We start from the raw sequence: 18,743 nt of genomic DNA on the forward strand, positions 1-18,743 counted from the left end.
ATAGACAACTTGTAAGGATTATAAAATCATATAGACTTTTTGTTCTCTCTCGCTCCTCCCACTTCCGACCTCAATTATAGGACTCTTAAGAACCTTTCCTAGTTATCGAATGAATTGAATCCACCGATAGATGATAAAATCATAGATCATCTGTTCAATAAGTAACGGATTGATATTCATCCGGAAGAAATTAATCATTCTATCTATCTAGGCACGTTAAAGATTTTGTTGGAAGTGAAAAAACTATTAGAGGCCATCATCAATGCATTTCAACAAGAACAAGGAGGGAAAATGATTGTTCAAGGCCTACAAAATTGTACTAATTTCAATGGATAAACTTGCAGAGTGTGCAAAAGTGGGGTGGCATTTATCCTATCCTTGACCAGGTTTGGTTCAACTATACCATTCTATAGCATGAAGATCTACTACACTTGTGTCAAACACGATGGATTAGGAACCATTCGTCCTTGAATTGTTCCATGAGCGTTTTTGCAATCGGAAGTGGTAGTACTCTGATCTTCACTTGAAAGAATATAAATATCATTCAGAATTATATTGTTACAGGGAACTGTCTCACTGCAATCTAATTTCACCGCTACCTTATTCTTTGATGTTCCAATCACCTGTCTAAATGTGATGTCATGAATTTGCACGGCAGATTCCTACGGCCAAAACATGAATAAAGTGAGATGCAATAAAAAAAAAATACATTTACACACTGCTATTACATATGAAAAAGTAATAAAAGTTGAAAATTTTTTTTAAAAAACTAGTTTTTCAAATATTATAAAATTTTTTTAAAAATACTCTAAAAAGTAGTCTAAATTTTTTTTAATGTTTAAAAATATCCCAAAATATACTTTAAAAACTCTGCTATAGTAAAATTTTTTAAAAACACCCCCAAAAAATAGCTAATCTAAATGGAGCCAATGAATTTAATATCGCCAAGATAGACAGAATTAGAAAATTCATATTGAGGGGGTGGATTTTAACATATCTAAATCTAAACATATGACAGCTAAAAACTTCATGTTTTTGTGAGGGCAACAATTTAAATTTCTAAAGAGCATTTTTGGGAAAAAAAAATCTTTAATCATCTCTAGGAGAACAATCAAATTTCCTAAAACTTGGGCCCCCTTCCCCTAATATTGAACTTGAAGCTTTTATGTGGAAGTTATCAAGATCCTGCATTCTAAACAATTTACCATATAGTTTCACTAGCAACCAGAGATATGTCAGGGTTTGGACAATTGACAAATAATTATCATAGGGTATGATATGTCCAAAAATAAAATATTAAAGCAAAATGTAGAAATTCATAGCAACATCATGAGTGCAAAGTGGCACTAATACATAAAAAAAAAAAAGAAAGACATTATTAGTAGAATGATTAATACTTAAATTATATGAAACAATCTAAATACATATTATAAGTACAATGATGAATACTAAAAGTATGTGAAACAATCCACAAAAGAAATTGCTAACCTGAGTTTTGCATTTTTCATGGTCACAGTAGAATTGATCAATGATGATGGGATTATCTGCATCCTGCAACGTTATTCTCTCGTAGATTATATTTCTTGCATAACCCTTGCCACCCTGCTTGAACCCAATTTATATTCATCATCATGTGTTATGTTTCAATATATGAACCCTGATAAGAAAAGATTAAACATGTACTACATAGCAGTAAAAATCACAAAAAAAATGCAGTAAAAAAAAACATCTTAATTGGCAAACCATGCATTGAATTTAATCATGGAAAACACAAATTACCTGCCATGACTTAATCCTAGCACCATTCTCTGTGTTTCTGAACACAACATCACTAACGTAGATGTTTTCAACTTTGTCTTCTGCACCGTGCTTGCCTAAACTCCCAATACTGTAATGGGATTTGGCCAAAACAACAAAAAAAAAAATGGTCGGATGCAAATTTCAGAAGCATTTTCTTTGTAGGTTCCAATATGTAATTGTTTTCAAAACCACCTTCAAGGATGTTCAAGAATTCAATTTATTCTAGATTAGAGCAAATTCAAAGTTAACAAGAACACATAACAAACATTTAATTAGCACAAAAAGAAAAAAAATGGGTGAAATCAATTGACTTTAAGCAATATATGTAGCTCCAAAAAAGGAAAAACTGCAACTCGAAAAACGTAAGGAAATAACTGATTCTTACCTTATGCCATGCCCAGGGCCACAAAAGATGTTGGTAACCCTCACATTTGCAGATCCATTTACAATTGAGACGCAATCGTCGCCTGCCCATCAATTAAATTGGTTTGCATGAATTCGTTTGATAAAGTCAACAACAATTTGCCAATTTGCCATTGGATTAATCATCTTTATGCACATATTTTAAGTAATTAAAGTGTCTTCCTTAAGATCACTAAAGAATTTCCCACAATAATCTAGATGAACTAATTTAAGATATGCTAATTCACACTTGGTAGCCAATCTACATGGAGCCGAGAGAGGTTAATATCACTTTGCATCTTTCAACTATATCCGAATTTACATTTTAGTTTCTAAATTTTAAAATGAGATATTTTAGTCCCTAAAGTAGAAAATATGTCTTGCTTGAGTTCTTGAAGTATCACATTATAGTTCCTAAAGTATAAAATCTATCACGCTTTAGTTCTTAAAGTATAAGGCCCATTTGATAAGACTAAAGTTTGAAATTTGAAATTTAAAAATTAAGTGTTGAAAGTATTAAGTTGCTAAATTGATTAAATTATATATGTTTAACAACTAATTGAATTCAAGAAATGGATGAGTTGAGTGGTACGAAAAAGGGAGTGTAAATGAGTGGTTTCGAATTAAAATATATTAAAGTTTATAGACCAAAGATGAAAATTTGGATATAGTTGAAGGATGCAAAGTGGAATTAACCTTGGAGCCTAATATTCTGAAGCACATGTAAATGTAAATAGGAAAAAAAAAAAGAAAAGAAAAGAAAATACCAGTGCTAATTTTGCAACTGTCTATGGAAACATCTGTGGAACCCGTGACATGGATACCATCTGTGTTTTTGCTATCTGCTGGTGCATCAATATGTATGGTTGAGACAGAAACTGATCTTAGATTGTTGAGGACCAGATGCATTTTAGGATTGTCCTTGAAGTTCAAACTAGTTATTTGAACATCATCCGAGTCTGAAATCTCCAAAGCCTGCAACCCCAAAAAACAAAAAGAAGAAAAGAAACTTGGGTGATGGTATATAATATTTGTTTTTCCTGTGAATGTTAAAGAATGGAAACTTACAGTTGGCTTCCTGCGACCCTGTGGGAGAAAAAAAAGAAAAAAAATTTGCATGAGAAATATTGCGCAATTTGAAAGAAAAATAAGGCAACGGATATACTTAAGAGCTGTTTCTTCCTTCACAGCACTTAGAAAATCTTCCCTTAGAAATAAAATTAAAAAAAAACTGTAACAGGCTTCCAAAATCATACTGGTCAGTGTTAATTTTGGGTAGTAACATGAAAATCTAATTTCTATAGCTGAAAACGGTAAAACTTAACCGTGTCATCAAGTTATTTGGGATACCTCTGCCAAAATGCATTGCACTTCTATCTTTGCTAGATACTAGCTAATATAGCCATAACACTTGTTATAATAGATGCAACAAAACAAGAGAACAATCAAGAACACTAGAACAATTTTGGGGGAATCAGATTTTATTAGGGTTTGGAACGAATCAGCGAAACGCAACATAGTCGAATTGTCATAGGTCAAAGTCCTGATTCAAGGCATCCCAACAACACTTCCACATATCAAAATGAACAAAAATAAGGACGTAATTGATGGATGGTTTTGTCATTTATGTGTGGTTTTCTGACTTAGTTACATTTTTAGTAAAGAAGAGAAATGAATCCATTAAAGCTTAAGTTATTTTCCATGGTTTTATTAAATTGGAGAGTACATAATGCTTTGCCTTTTCATATTTTATTAGGAGAGGAGGCGGAGAAGGGGGTGGAGATGTTAGACTACACTAGACATAACACTTTCTATATCAAAAAATAAAATCAAATAAAAAATAACACTTTTTACATCAAGCTAAACAGCAATAAGCATGCTTAATTTTCTTGTTTTTTGCTTTTAGTCTAAAGGAGACTCCGAACCCTATAAAAAGAGAAGGTGAAAGTGAGTGGGTTTAAGAGTTGAATCAAACTCTTATGATCTAATGCCTCTGTCACCTGAGCTAGGTTTTGGGGACTATAAAGACATTTAATTTTAAAAAAAAAGGAGTAATTATTTTCTGTCTTTATGCAAGGTTTGTTATTTATTCCCATAATTATTGACGAGGACATATAAAGTGATTAATTGTTCAAGATAAGAAAAAGAATATTCTTATTATTGTGAGCGTGGCTCTTACAAGCTTTTGCCACCATTTTTCTCCACGGCCATGAATTCTGCCACCACCATACAGTCTAAGTCCTCTTAAACTTTTGAAGTGGATCCACATCCCACAATAGCCACCGATGCACCTCCAGTCTGTAGGGTTCACAGGTGCTAAAAGTTCTCCACTTATCTGCAGAGAAAATGAGTTTGGAGTAATACAATCAATTGCTACTCATGTTAGGGTTCATACAATATACTAACGTTAGGCTGGAGGCTTTTTTTCATCCTTACCCTAAACCGTCATCACATATGCACTATCAATTTAATTACTCCCTGCGTCCCAAATTATTTGTCAATTTTTGAGAATCCAACTTTTTAATGATTTACCGATATTGATACTTATTACTAAAATCTTTTTAAACTTGACAAAGAACATGTCATCCTTGGTGTTCTTTCTCTTTTACTAACATAAGTAAGACTGATAGTATTACTACATTGAGCAATTACGCTCTAGATCTTTGGTTGGATGAGGAATGGGTAAATCCCAATCTTCTTCGGTGCTAGTGCACCAAAATAGCTTGTAGGACAGTTGTCCTTTTTTATTGAACCTTTGTTCAAAAACTATATAGTTTACACTATACAAATGAAGTTATCGTTTCGACAGAAAAAAAAAAAAGACAAAGAACATGTCATCCACCAAAAGATAACGAATAAGAGTGAAAAAAAAAAGGTAAGAATTAAGCTATGAACTTTTTAATCGAAATATTTTCGGCCTAAACAGGCATAAACATGCAAAGACGAGAACTAAAATCAAGCTGAACTGAAAAAAGTAAGTCTGAACATAATTCTTTAAACAAGTAGGTCATGCTCTCATTTTAGGAGAAGATTAATTCCATCACAATTACAAAGACACCAAAATCCAATTTTAGATCCTCTATTCAATTTTCAAATCCAATTCATTGCATTGTGGCGCAAGAAGGATCCACATTTTGCTCCTATATATATATGGAACTTATTAATATACACACATCTACTTTTGAGTTTTTTAAACAAAGAATTATAGTAAAAATAAAAGAATTTAATTGTCATTTTAGTTGACTACCTCAACATTGATGATTGGCGATCTACAGGGGCCTCTGAAGATCACCGGCTGAATGAAGAAACTTGTATTTGAAGGGATTTGCATGGTTGGAGCAGAAGAAGATGAATCTGGTGAGGACGTGCATGCTGCTTCCCATGCATGCTTGAAAGCCTTAAAAATCATCATGAAAATGACAAAATTATATCAAATCTTCATCCCCTTTATTTCATTTTTTTCCTTTATACTATCTCCTAATATCAGTACTCTTATTTCTCCTATGCAAAATAATAGCATGAAAACCACTTTGAATACATACATATATATATATATATATAGAGAGAGAGAGAGAGAGAGAGAAAGAGCTGTGCCAAAAGGTTAAGCATTACGTTGGTATCGTCATTGTAGCCATCTCCAACTGCACCATAATCAAGAACATTGTACACTAATGATGAATTAGATTGTGCCACCACCGAGGAAGGGAGAACAAATGCTGCAAACAATATCGGGATAAAAAATCCCATAGCAGCCCTACTAAGAACCAAATTAAGAAAGAAAAGAAAAAATTATGTTACACTCGAGTAATTAAGCACAGTATTTTAATCAACACTAGAAATCAATGACCACATAATTAATCTACTATGATATATCTTATACAGACTAAACTAGAAAAACAGCTTGTAATTTCTATGACTAACTTCAATTCTCATGTCTGTACAAGAATTGCTGGCGTCCAAATTCTTCTTACTCCAAGAACAAAGGGTTCATACAATAACTCAAACAGAAAAAAGGGTTCCTGCATCAAACGAACATTTTCCGGATTTCTATTCTTTGTTTTAGATCAATTAATTGAGACGAGAGAGATACCTAAGCGAATTCTATGTAAAGAACTAGTTGAGTCCTTAACAACTAGTGCCAACTACCTAGTAATATGATATGACCAGAAATTATGTTTTTCCGGGTCCCTATTTTCGAAAACATCGCACTTGAATTCCAATGATTGGTCCACGCAAGCAAGAGTGGGGTTTGTCTGGATAGGGCAAGATATCCTATGATTGGTCCGTAATATTTGATCAAAAAGATTGGTTTTATTTGAGTCCAACCAAAACTCAGACCATATAGGGAAAATTACAAGAAGGGCTCTAAAAAATAGGTTGCAGTTTTTGGGTGGGAAGAAAATTGAGGGAGAAGAATTAGGGACAGAATCAGTCTGTAATGGCTGTAACAAGTACTGCTGCTGCTCAGCTGAGATGTTTACGGCCTAATCTCTCTAATCTAAGGCCTCTGTATCGGTTTTCCGGTGATTATGCCCCAAGATTTCTAGCAATGGCAACGCCACAAAAGGTAGTTAGAGGTCCATTTCCCTTTCTTGTTATGCAAAATTTTAGCAGATTGAATATTCAATTTTAATCTTCTTCTTGCTTACACTTTGTAGTTTAAACTTTCCTCCGCCAATTGACACAAGCAAATTCAGATTAGCATGTAGTAATTTCAATTCTGAAGAAAGATGGAAGGAAAGAAGAAAATTGTGTACAGCCCAAATGATTTTTTTAATAACAATGAATTTGGTTTAATTATTTGCGAACATCAATTGGAAATCATCTTGAATTATTAAGCCAACATCTTTTTAAAAATTTCATAAGAAAATATATCAATTTCTGGGTAAACCACTGTTTATAGTGGAAATTATCTTATGATTAAAGGGAAAAAAAAATTGTCTTATGATTATTAATCTGTGGTGGAGGTCATGGCAATTCTATAATAACTTGCTAGAATGGTAATTAAAGAAAAAGAAGAAGCTTGAAAAAGATAAGAATAAAGTAGTTTAATTGGTAAACAAATGTTTTTGTACCTAAATTATTATATGAACATGTTCAAATTACTAAAAAAAAAATTGAAAATACAAGAAGTTATGCATTTCAGATTGGGAATGTGATTGATTTTCAGGTAAACAAATACGATAGCAAATGGGAAAAAAAATGGTTTGGTGCAGGCATCTTCTATGAAGGCAGCGAAGAAGTAGAATTTGATGTGTACAAGAAGTTGGAAAAGAGCAAAGTCCTAAGCAATGTGGAAAAGGCGGGATTGTTGTCAAAGGCTGAGGAATTTGGCATCACGCTTTCATCTATAGAGAAACTGGGCTTATTTTCCAAAGCAGAGGATTTGGGCCTGCTTAGCTTACTGGAAAAGGCTGCCGGGTCTTCGCCGTCCGACTTAGCCTCGGCGGCACTGCCGATTTTGGTGGCGGCCATTGTGGCCATTGTGGTGATTCCCGATGATTCCGCAGGCCTCGTGGCGGTGCAAGCGGTGGTGGCTGGTGCGCTTGGGGTTGCTAGTGCTGGGCTTTTCATTGGAGCCGTACTTTTGGGTGGGATACAAGAGGCCGAGTGAGAACTTCTCTAATGTACGTAGCTTACAACTATTGTTTTGGGAAAGGTTTTGGTAATTTATTTTGTTATATTTTCATCTTTGGCCAAATACAATTAGTTCCCTTTAGGGGCTGCCTTTACAATTTTTTTTACTCCTAACGTGAAATTCTGGGTAATAATTAGTAATATGATCATGGGGCTCAATTGAGATCCAATTTGTTAATACTTGCACAATTCAAGGAGCAACTCGCCATTGTTTTTGAGTTGCATCATCGTCATGTCTCTTCTATTTTATTTTTTTGCTTTTAGAGTTGAAGTAGAAATAACAACCCAAGGCGAACATTTAAGTTATTTTCAATAGATTTATTGACGTTTAAAATAGCTTCTTCTTTTTTTCTTTCTCCGGCCAAACCGGTGGGGTAGATGCATTGATAAGATGGAGAAAGAGGGGCACGGACTCAGTATAATTGTACTCAGTATCAAGATGTTGTATTGAATATATGTTAAATATTTTATTCAAGTACACTACTTTTATTTCGAATACAATAATTTAATGTAATTATGCATCAAGTAATATAAAAAGTATAACAATCGAACTGAACCGTATCAAACTCCAACCGCACTAGATCCTTTTCTCCAAAATGAACATCGATAAGGACATTTCATTTCATTTTGGTTAAAGGAGATTTTGACTCTACAAAGGAAAAGAAAAAGGAGTCCTTTCACACAATTTGATCATGCAAGTTAATGGCAATTTTAGCCAGGCAATTTGATTACAAAATTAAGGGGTCCTTAATTTTGATAATTAACAAACTAAGAAGTGAGCACTGTTGCCGTCAAAACTACATTAAGGAGCAAAGTGTAAATTTGAGGGTGGTCTAACGCCATAAAGCCAAACAATTCTTTTGGTTACACTGGTTAAATTTGTAATAATTGAACATTAAATCAAAATAAATGAATAATCAACAACTCTCGGATTCCAAATTTTTGTTAAGACACAATTTTCATTAAAATAAGGGATAATTTCAAAAACCTCCCCTGAGATTTCTCGTAATATCACTCAGCTCCCCTAAGATTTTTAAAATCTCACTTATCTCTATTGGATTGACATTTCTTGTAACATGTTAACCCCTTTGGAGAAAATATAAGAAAGATAAAACTTTTTGTTCCAATACTACCCTTGTGTCATCCTACTCATGAAATTTATAACAACAATAAAAAATAAAATAAGGTCAGATTTTTATAAGGTGTAAATTTCTTGATGGAAACTATTTATTTTAGTTGTATTGGAGCAAAAGCAAAATTTACACATTGAAAAATTCACACATATGAAGGGATTATTTTAGTTTTCAATACAACTTAAACTGCACCATGAATTAAAACATATTTTCCCAAAATATATCTTGACTTCCTTAATTGTAACTTAACTATGCACAAAATTTTTTTAAGGTATTAGTTATGCACCAAAATCCTCCTAAGTGGTTGATCTTGATTAACTTTAATTTATCTACGTCATTTGCTATTCTACCACGACCCCAATATAAAGAAATATGAACCATTATTAGCTAGCAATTTATTTTTTTTTAATTTACAATTTTTGGTTTCAAAATTTTATTTTGTTTTGGCTTTGTGGTTAAATAGTTATTAAGAGCAAGAGCAATGTTATCAATTTGTGACATTTGATAGAAATATTTAGTTTTGTCAAGTTGATAAGGGAGGTAAGTGCGATTTTAAAAATTTTAAGGAAGCTGAATGATATTATGAGAAATCTCAAGGAGGTTTTTGAAATTATCCCTTAAAATAATGCATCGTTGAAAAGATCTTTGAAAATAATGCACCAAACCTTTACTGGCACTGGCTTTTGCACAGCCCTACTCAAAGCCAACTAGGACATGGGTCCAAATCGTTGTCAGGAAACGGGTCGATTTTAAGCAAAATGTAAAAAATGTAATTTATTTTTAATAATATATAATTATAGAATAAAATTTTGTGAATTCTACACATGATATACAAATATGATATACAAGATATAACCTGAACCTTACATTTTTTTTTTTAACCAAATCTTGATCTTGAATTTTTAAGAAAGGTTGCTTCCTGCCTCTCCTCCAACCAAGCCCTAGCTACCTCTAATTAACTCGAGTTGAGAAAAACTTTTTTGCCCTTAGTCCAACGTGCAATGAGTAGAGTCAGGATGCCAATATAAGGACGAATTTCTAAGAATATTGCTAAAATAAAAAATTGTTCGAAAAGTGGTGTGATTTGAGGTGTTGTTCCGATTTAAGGGTCGCCGCAATTACAAAATGCGGCTATCAATAAAAGTACTATTAATTTGTATTTATTTTGGCTGCCTTTATTCTAGCCAATTTTCTCTTTTTTTTTTCCCAATGTTTCGCTGCTCATCAGATGAGTGCGAAGCATTTGTACTTTTTGTTCAATTTTTTTTTTCCTAACGCCTTTTGTTCAGAGATGTTCCGTCGGCAAGTGCTGCCCTACCAATTATTCGGCCCGCCCTACATCGGCAGAATTCGGACAAGGGGCAGGACGAACCGCGTAACTTTATTTGCATACGGCGTAATTTTGTTTGCACAACATATAATTTTAGTACAAAATTTTGTGGGTCCTATACACGTTGTGAACAAGAAGTGATCTGGACCGCACATTTTTTTTTCCCAAAATTTGGCCGTGAATAGCTCAGGAGCAATGCAATGTCTGACAGATCAAAAGTAGCAATGCAAGGCTACTTGAATCACTTTCTTGGGAACATGGATATAGTGATTGTATAGGAGTTTATTTGGATAATTTATTTGAAATAATTATTATAGCATTTTTTTAATATGATGTATGTGAGATAAAAAAGTGATTGAAATTTGTAAAGCAAATTATTTTATTTGAAATCATTTCAATCCAAACAAAGTGAATTCCGGGAGGTATGCAAAGTCTTACGCTAGAATTTTTGTTTTAGATTTGCTTGTAAGATAGTGTAGGAACTTTTGATACAATCTAATAATTAGCACACTTTGTTTTCTTTAATGTTCATATTTTCATCCTTAGAATTTAGCAACTAACAGAATAGAGTAGTGTTTTCTATGCATGTGTGCTTGCACCAAGAGCATGAGTCAGTAGCTTGACCCGGTAAATGAAATTTGAGGCGTCCACCTTTTGTTTGCGGCGTCTACTTTTCTTCAATTCATTTGCGGCGTCAAATTTTTTTTTTTTATTTTCCTGATTTGCGGCCTCAATGTTTCTTTTAACGCAGATTGCGGCCAAAAAAAAAAAAATTTTTAGTGAAAAAGCAATTTTTTAAAAATTTGAACAGTGTATTTTTTTTAAAGTAAAACTGCAGATATCAATTGCGGCGATAGTTTTCCTACCATCCATTCTACCTAACCATCTAAAGAACGGTTGTAACTATGGCTCTAATTATTTTTTTTAATAAAAAAAAAGCACTGAAGCCTATTATTAATTTTTTATAAAAAAATTATTTTCCTGACTGTCAATTTTTTTTTATTTTTTTAAGGGTTACATTGTTTATATTAAGGGTTACATTGTGAGGGCTTGGAAATTATGGTTTCATGTTAGGTAAAATGTTAAACGCTAAATCTTGATTAAGCCTAATTTATTATCATTATTACATTCTATGAATATTGTTCAATGCTATATTATTTATTATTATTTAAATTAACATTAACATTAAAAATTTCAAAAATATGACTTAGTCAAATTTTATTAGTAATTTAAGAGCAATTTGATTATCATCTAAATTTATAAAATTAACAAAATTCTAATATTATATATTAAATTTTTGATAATTCTGGTTTATAATAGAATTTTAGTAATACGATTTAGGAATTTTGATTTTAAAATTAGGGTGAAAAGGTTACACTGTGAGGGCTTGAAAATTAGGGTTTCATGTAAAATGTTAAACTCTAAACCCTAATTAAGCAAGGTTTTCTGAAAAAAATTACTTTCGTCGCGGTTATGTTTTATTAAAAAAATAAAAGAAATGTATCGCTTTTCATGACATGAGTGGCGACGTGGAAAAAAAAAAGATAAAAAACTTTGGAAAGAAGATAAGTTCCTTCGCCGCTCATGAATGGAAAAAAGATAAATTCCTGAAATGAGCGGCGAAGCTTTTGTAAAATTTTTAAAAAAAGTCACCGCTCATGTGATGGGCGGCGAAGCTATTGAAAAAAAAAAAAACTAAAGCAACCCCAAAATAAATGAAAATTAAAAGTATTTTTATTAGAAGCCGCACGTTAATGATGCGGCGACCCCTAATTCCGAACCCATCTTCCAAGGACACCAATTTTCTGACAATTTTCAATTATGACAATATTCGGAGAAATTATCCCAATATAAGTTGGTTTAATTTGATAAATATAGGTCACTTTCTTTTTTATAAAATATCGTGAGTCTCATTTTCGATGGGAGGTCTCAGTGACCTATAGTTCGTATTGAACTTTTTTCTACCGGAAAAAAAGGGATAATTTCAGAAACCTCCCTTGAGGTTTGATGAAATATCATCTAGCTCCCCTAAACTTTTCAAAATCTCACTTAGCACCCTTGAAGTGATAGTAGGGCCATATACTAATATCAAAGGTGATAAATTGTTAAAAATACCCTCATATTTAAATTTTCTGAACTTGTTTTTCTTTCTTTAAATTTCCTACTTTTCTTTAACAATGTCTATACATACATACATACATACATACATATATATGTATGTATAATTGAATTGCAAATATTAATGAAATATAGGATTTAATCAATGAAATATTCGATGCATTTGGAGAAGAATAGCTACAGGTTCTTTTTATTTTTTCCCTTTTTTGGTATTTCACAAATTTATTTATTTATTCCTATTCATGTAGAGCGCAAGAGAAATAAAGTAATTGAAACTCTAAATTGTTTTTCAAATTCTGACTTTTTCTATAATAAATTTTCATATTTCACACCCATAAAAAAAGTCTATTTATTTTGAGTAAATTTTTTGTATGATATTGAAGTTGAATTTCATCTATTACTAAGTTTTTTTTTGTTCAAATATATGATTTTACATACTAATTACCTTCAATACTATGAAGGGTTCTATTTGTAGAAATGGTTTAAAAAATAGTAATTGCTTTTACTATTTCTTCCTACTGTAGAAGTGACTATTGGCTGTAACATAAAATCTTATCAATTTTCATCTCCTCATTTTTAAGATGATTCCAATTTAATACTTTTTTCCTTGGTTTGTAAAATGGTCATTTTTTTTATAGTCTAAGGGTATTAAAGGCACTAAAATAATCTCTCTCCTCAAACATGAATTTTTAATATTACTTTTGGTTAGAAGGGCTTCCAATGTTATCAAAATATCAATTCAAGGGGTGCTAAGTGAAATTTTAAAAATCTTAAGGGAGCTAGGTGATATTTCATAAAATCTCAGGGGAGGTTTATGAAATTATCCCAAAAAAAAAGTTAAGAGTTATCGTAATGAAAATTAAATTTCGTTGCTGATGTGTGAGCTAAGTAGTCTATGGTCCACTCAAACTTTTTTCTACCCAAAAGAGGTTACTATGTTGGGAAAGTGGGAACAAGCTCAGTGGCCACCATTAAAGTTAATGGGGTGGAAGGTCAAGGAATCAAATCTCTTGTCTTCTACTGTTGATCACAAAAATGTAGCAGGCCACATAAAGTGGCTTTCAAAATGAGTGCACTCATTTGGGTTGATAAATGGTTCAATCCCTCCCATTTTCTTTGGATCTTTTCAGATTCCTGCCTGTAGTATAGAATAATTGCATGTCTATAGTATCGACAAAAAAAAAAAAAAAAAGTGATGGAAAAGTGGGGCCAGCATTATGTCATTTCTTTAACGGGACCCTCCCAAGGAAATGACGCTCTTGGATCTAATTTCTTGCTTTACTTTTACAGACTTGCACCGCTTTAGCTCAAAAAAGCCACCTGCACCACAATTCCACAGACGGAGCCTTCATTGCCGGTAGATCTCGCTTCCAAGTCTCAACTTCTGTAGGGAGTGAAAATTGAAAGTGCAGCATGAGAAGGGTTTTTTTTTTTTTTGGGTAAATATTTACTAGTGAAATTTTAGTGAAAAAGCTGATAAAGAGTAATTGAGTCTGAAGCACGATAACCGCCTTTGGCGGGGTGGTTTCTTTTTCTGGGCTTTGTGAGTGGGCCCTCTATGGCTTAGTGGAAGAAGTGAAGAACCGCCATAGTCGAGAATCTTACCTGGAAAAATGGAACCAAAAAAAAGAACCGACTCTTGAACTTCCCCAGCCTTCACATTCTTGGTCAAGATCACCGTACCCAGAAGTTCAAGTAAGTTTATGGCTACAAACCCTTTTTGTTTTGTTGAAATTTTGGTGGTGGTGTTTGCAAAATGTTCGTGCACTCTTTTTTTGCTTAGACTAGCATTTTTCGTCTTCTTTGTGGTACATTTTTGGTTTGTTTTTGCAACCCATTTCCTGTTACTCTGTGTCTTCTACGTTTTCCAGTAATTTTTCTTGGGAAATTTCTTTTGCTCTGCAATTTTAACTTTCTTGGTTATAAGTTGGCATTTTTTGTAGTTGTTGTTTCTGGGTCTTTGGGCATTTTCACACTAGTTACTTCCTTGGTCCATTTTTTTGTTATTTTACAACCTTTTTCTTATTCCTCTGTATTATTGCCTTTTTCCTGTAATTTTTCTTGGGAAATTTCGTTTTTTGCTCTGCAGTTTTCTTGTTTGTAACTTGTAAGTTGCTCCCAGTAAAATTTTCTGATTTTGGCTTTTCGTTTTTTTCCCTTTTTCTGGGTCCCTGTAGTTCTTTGTCTTCTTGGTTATAATCATTAGTGATTCCTTGGTCCCTGTAGTTGGTTTCAATTTTGCTTGTTTCCAGAATAATACGTACCATGTTGATTGAAAAGTCATTTTAGTGTTTGTGGCAGTCAATTTGTCTTGATAGTTTTTTGAATTTGTGTGTGACTACGTGTTTAATCAGAATTATGAGAATCCAACCTTGGTCCTAATTTGTGGAAAATTTTTGGAAACTGAAAACTAGTCAAAATGTCCTATCTTGGAACAGAGAAAGAGAAGGCTCTCAGCTTCTTTTCTTTTTACTAATGCTCTTTATTTCTTTTCCAATTTGGATGACGGAATTTGGGATTGTCTTGTTTATTTTTTGGGGCTGGGGGATTTTTTCGCCTGCCCCCCGCATGGGGGGGGGGGGTGTTAGGTTGTAGGATAGTTTAAGATTCTTAGTGTGGTCTTCTTGAAATTTAACAGGATAAATGGTTTGATTTTTCACTTTGTGAGAATTTTGTGGCCTGAGATTAATGGGATACTGGTTGGTAAAGTCCTGATTTTGCATTTTTTTGTTTTGACTAAAAAAGAAATACAAGCTGTTAATTTGAGTACAAAGCTATAAGTAGGTGAAGATGTTTTCTCTGTTTTGACCCTCTTCAAAAACAATTATAATAATAAAAATGCTCTCGTCATTTGTGTTCAATCTTTTTGAATCTAGACATATTTTTATCTGGACAAATTGTTATTGGATAACTCTTTGATCTAGGAGACTGTGTCGGTAGTTTATTTTTTGCTTTTAATACTTATGTAATTTGGTGGAAAAATATGATCTTTTTGGAAAGGGCAACGCATTCAACTGGCCTGATTGCATTCAATTAAACTTCATGTTTGAACGATTGATCATGATAGCTTAGTACTTTCTAATACATCTTCATGTGCTGTAATTGTGTTGGTTACTATTTTGAATGTCATTGATTGTGTTTTTCTCTTTTGGGCTAAAGTTCTTGCACAGTTGCCATCCTGTTAGTGAGAAATTGTTGGAAGATTGGCATAGATTTCTGTCAGCCATGACAAGCATTTTAGCTTATAGAAATCCTCAGAAATCGTACCTGGGAAGAGAGCAAGTGGCTGAAAGTGGCAGTTATCACTATCAGGGAAATCGTCCCCTCTTTAAGAGTACTAAGCTTGATGTCTCTCATCTCCAGCGCACTGAAGTTGGCTCTTTAAATCCTCAACACAGGCCTCTGCAGATCATGAAAAATTCCAAAACTCCATGTGCTGTGGCTCTACCAGCTAAACCTTCAAGAGTTGTTGGAAAAGATAATTTGAAAGCTGCTTGTAAGAAACCAATTCTGTCTGGTAAGGCTTATGCTCGTCTTATACAATTGTCTTCAACCAATATGAAAGTCCTAGGGAAGGAAGCTAAGTCACAAAATTTTAATGCAAGTGGTGCAAGTGCAACAACATCATGCCACCCTATGCCTAGTAGTCATCCACTTGAGAAGGTCAGAAAAGAGATTTCTGAATCTGAGTATTTGCCAGGAGGCAATCGAGGCCTGCATGGTTTCTCTTCTTCTAAGTCCAGGGTTTTGACTGATAGAAGTGCTCGGTTAGAACCAAAGTCATCGACTCAGAAAAATAAGATTCTGGAGGGGGAGAGCAAACATAAAGTTCAGGAAAGGAATGCCACTTCGGGAGAAGTGCATAAGGATGTCTGTCTTGAAAATGTGGTCAAAGTTCAATACAAACTTAGTCAGGTAAACAGAGATAAAAGAGGTGGGGGATCTGAGTTTATGGAATTGAGGAAAAGTAAAGCTGCATTAAAAATGGCTAGAGCTGGATTTAGAGATTTGGAACTGAATTTGACTGCAGGTGTATCTCCTGCCTCAGGTTCTAGTAGTGTCTCTGGTAGTCAGTACAAAGTGTTGGAGGCACTGAAGCAGTTTGAAAAGTTATACTTACAACTTCGGCGAGAAGAAAACCAAGGGTTGAAGGGCCGAGCGTATGCTACTGCTCGTAATTGCATAAAGGCAGCAATGATTCTGAGGAGAGAAGGAAAGTGGATCAACACTGATCAAAATATTGGAAATGTGTCTGGTATTGAAATTGGTGCTAAATTTCAGTTTAGGGCTGAACTTGCTGTAGTTGGCCTACATCACCAACTTTTTCGTGGTATTTCATATGCTAGATTTGGCAGCAAAACTTATGCAATTAGCATTGTGAACTCGGGTCGTTATGAAAATGTCACCAAGTCTTCTGATGTATTCATCTACACAGGTGAAGGGGGGAATCCAAATGTTACAAATAAGAAGCCCAGGGACCAAAAAATGGTTATGGGGAACCTTGCTTTGAAGAACAACATGGTTGACAATTTTCCTGTGAGGGTCATTCATTGTCGTAAAACTCTTAAAGCATTTGATACCTTAGGAATTAACAATGGGAAGGGTCTCGCATATGTCTACGATGGGCTGTACACCGTCGTCGGTTGCTGGGAGGTGAGAGATCAACTTGGTAAGCTGGCATTCAAGTTTGAAATGAAAAGGCTGGTAGAATGAACAGTTCTAAAAGGAGCAGATGCCTTTTGCAAGAACCCGAATTGTTCAGATACCTTCACATTTTGCTACTCAGGCTCATAATCGCAGTTCCAGCCTCCAGGAGTGGATAATCAGACAACATAGCAGTAGTCTTTCTCTATGTTTGTAAATGTGGGATCTATCATCTGTAGCAATTAGTATAGAATAGCCAATGCAGAAAAAGCTTTTAGTGATAGTCTTTTCCTACTTTTGATCTACTTGAAGGGATGCTGTGTAAAGGTAGATGGTCTACTTGAATTTGGTGTGCTGCCAGTGACAGGAACTATGATGTTTAGCTAAATAGCTAAGCATTTTGCTAGTATTAGCAGATGATTGCTTTTATGGTTCTTATTTGCAGGAAGTTTTACTTCTGTTACTGTGTTAGCTGTTCTGCAAGGTCCCATAACAAATTGGGTTCTTGATTATGCATATTGAAGCCTTAACAGAATAAATATGTTACATATGGACATAGGTACGTGTATAGATGCATGTATACATAGGATGAAAGTGTAAGTGACACGAGATTTAATTAGGGAGGCAAATTATTCTTTATGGTGAGAGAAAAAAAAAATGCAAGTCATATTCCAACCCTAAATCCTGTATATGGACTCTTGCTTAAAGAGAAGTGAAATTCCCCGACGCATTTTGTATAATGTATATGGATTTATTTATAGAGTAATAAAATTTAATCATTTTTGAACAATGAATTGACGATTTAGCCCCTCTTTAAGGGGCTTAATAAAAGAGTTGGTGGACCAAGTTGATCCAACAATAAAAGTTAAAGAACGACAATGTCTCAAATCAAAATAGAGGAATCGAAACGGCCGAACACTTTTTTTTTTTTTTTTAAAGGATGATACTATTCCAATTAAAGTTGAAAGATCAACGCCCCATCGACTACTTGTTTGTGTACATTTTCCTATTAATAATCGTGAAGATGAAATGGCTGGCTAGAGGAAGATACCAAGGACTCGTGCAAATTGGAAGTTCAGTTTGGACTGGAATTTTGTTCCTAAGATCTTTCTTAGAATCAGTTTGAAGTGCACTGATCTATAATTATGTGTATGTAGACAGGAGTGACTAAGATTTAAGAAAACTAAAGTTGAGAGATTGCTCCTTATCGTGAGAGAAAAAGCCAGCACCAAGAGGCGGATCTATAATTCGGGCACTGGGGGCACGAGCCCCACTGCTCTCAAATAATTTTACTATTACCCATGCAAATTTGAAAAATTTTCAGTTGTGCCCCTATTATGATCCATACAATTCTAAAACATTTTCAGTTGTACCCCCCAATATGTTGTTTAGAAGTAAATGTAAGGATGATTATTTGTAATTTAATGGAAATGAACTATTACAAAATTCAAAACAATGGCCTTCTGCATCAGCAAAATGAATTTTGTGAATTTTTTTAAACAAAAGTAAAACTATAGAGGAATTGTGCTGTTTAGTTAATATAAAGTAAATGTAATTTTTTCTAATAAAGTGGAGGGTGACTTTTTTAAAAAAATAAAACAAGAAATTTTATGTCCTTGTACCTTACATAACTCTAGGTCTGTGGTTGCTCTAAAAGGTTTCTTACATTTTCTAAAAGA

At 33.7% G+C, this 18,743-nt stretch overlaps 3 protein-coding genes across 3 annotated transcripts; 2 read left to right on the forward strand and 1 right to left on the reverse strand.

Moving 5' to 3' along the window:
• Positions 1–425: 425 nt before the first annotated feature.
• Positions 426–5,949, reverse strand: LOC113741118 (probable polygalacturonase At1g80170). The gene is made up of 9 exons (XM_027268599.2): positions 5,815–5,949; positions 5,450–5,599; positions 4,382–4,537; positions 3,271–3,288; positions 2,970–3,177; positions 2,186–2,267; positions 1,780–1,888; positions 1,489–1,602; positions 426–662 (listed from the first exon to the last, which is right to left on the reverse strand). Exons 1-9 carry the CDS (start codon positions 5,947–5,949, stop codon positions 426–428), a joined length of 1,209 nt encoding a protein of 402 aa, XP_027124400.1.
• A 587-nt stretch (positions 5,950–6,536) lies between these two features.
• LOC113741439 (uncharacterized) lies at positions 6,537–8,017 on the forward strand. The gene is made up of 2 exons (XM_027268967.2): positions 6,537–6,769; positions 7,373–8,017. Exons 1-2 carry the CDS (start codon positions 6,641–6,643, stop codon positions 7,814–7,816), a joined length of 573 nt encoding a protein of 190 aa, XP_027124768.1. The 5' UTR covers positions 6,537–6,640; the 3' UTR covers positions 7,817–8,017.
• Positions 8,018–13,757: 5,740 nt separating this feature from the next.
• On the forward strand, positions 13,758–17,502 carry LOC113741172 (uncharacterized). Its single transcript, XM_027268652.2, has 2 exons — positions 13,758–14,115; positions 15,580–17,502. Exon 2 carries the CDS (start codon positions 15,646–15,648, stop codon positions 17,131–17,133), a length of 1,488 nt encoding a protein of 495 aa, XP_027124453.2. The 5' UTR covers positions 13,758–14,115; positions 15,580–15,645; the 3' UTR covers positions 17,134–17,502.
• The last annotated feature ends 1,241 nt before the right edge of the window (positions 17,503–18,743 follow it).

The sequence above is a fragment of the Coffea arabica genome, chromosome 4e (genome assembly GCF_036785885.1).
Source record: "Coffea arabica cultivar ET-39 chromosome 4e, Coffea Arabica ET-39 HiFi, whole genome shotgun sequence".
Classification (NCBI taxonomy): domain Eukaryota; kingdom Viridiplantae; phylum Streptophyta; class Magnoliopsida; order Gentianales; family Rubiaceae; genus Coffea; species Coffea arabica.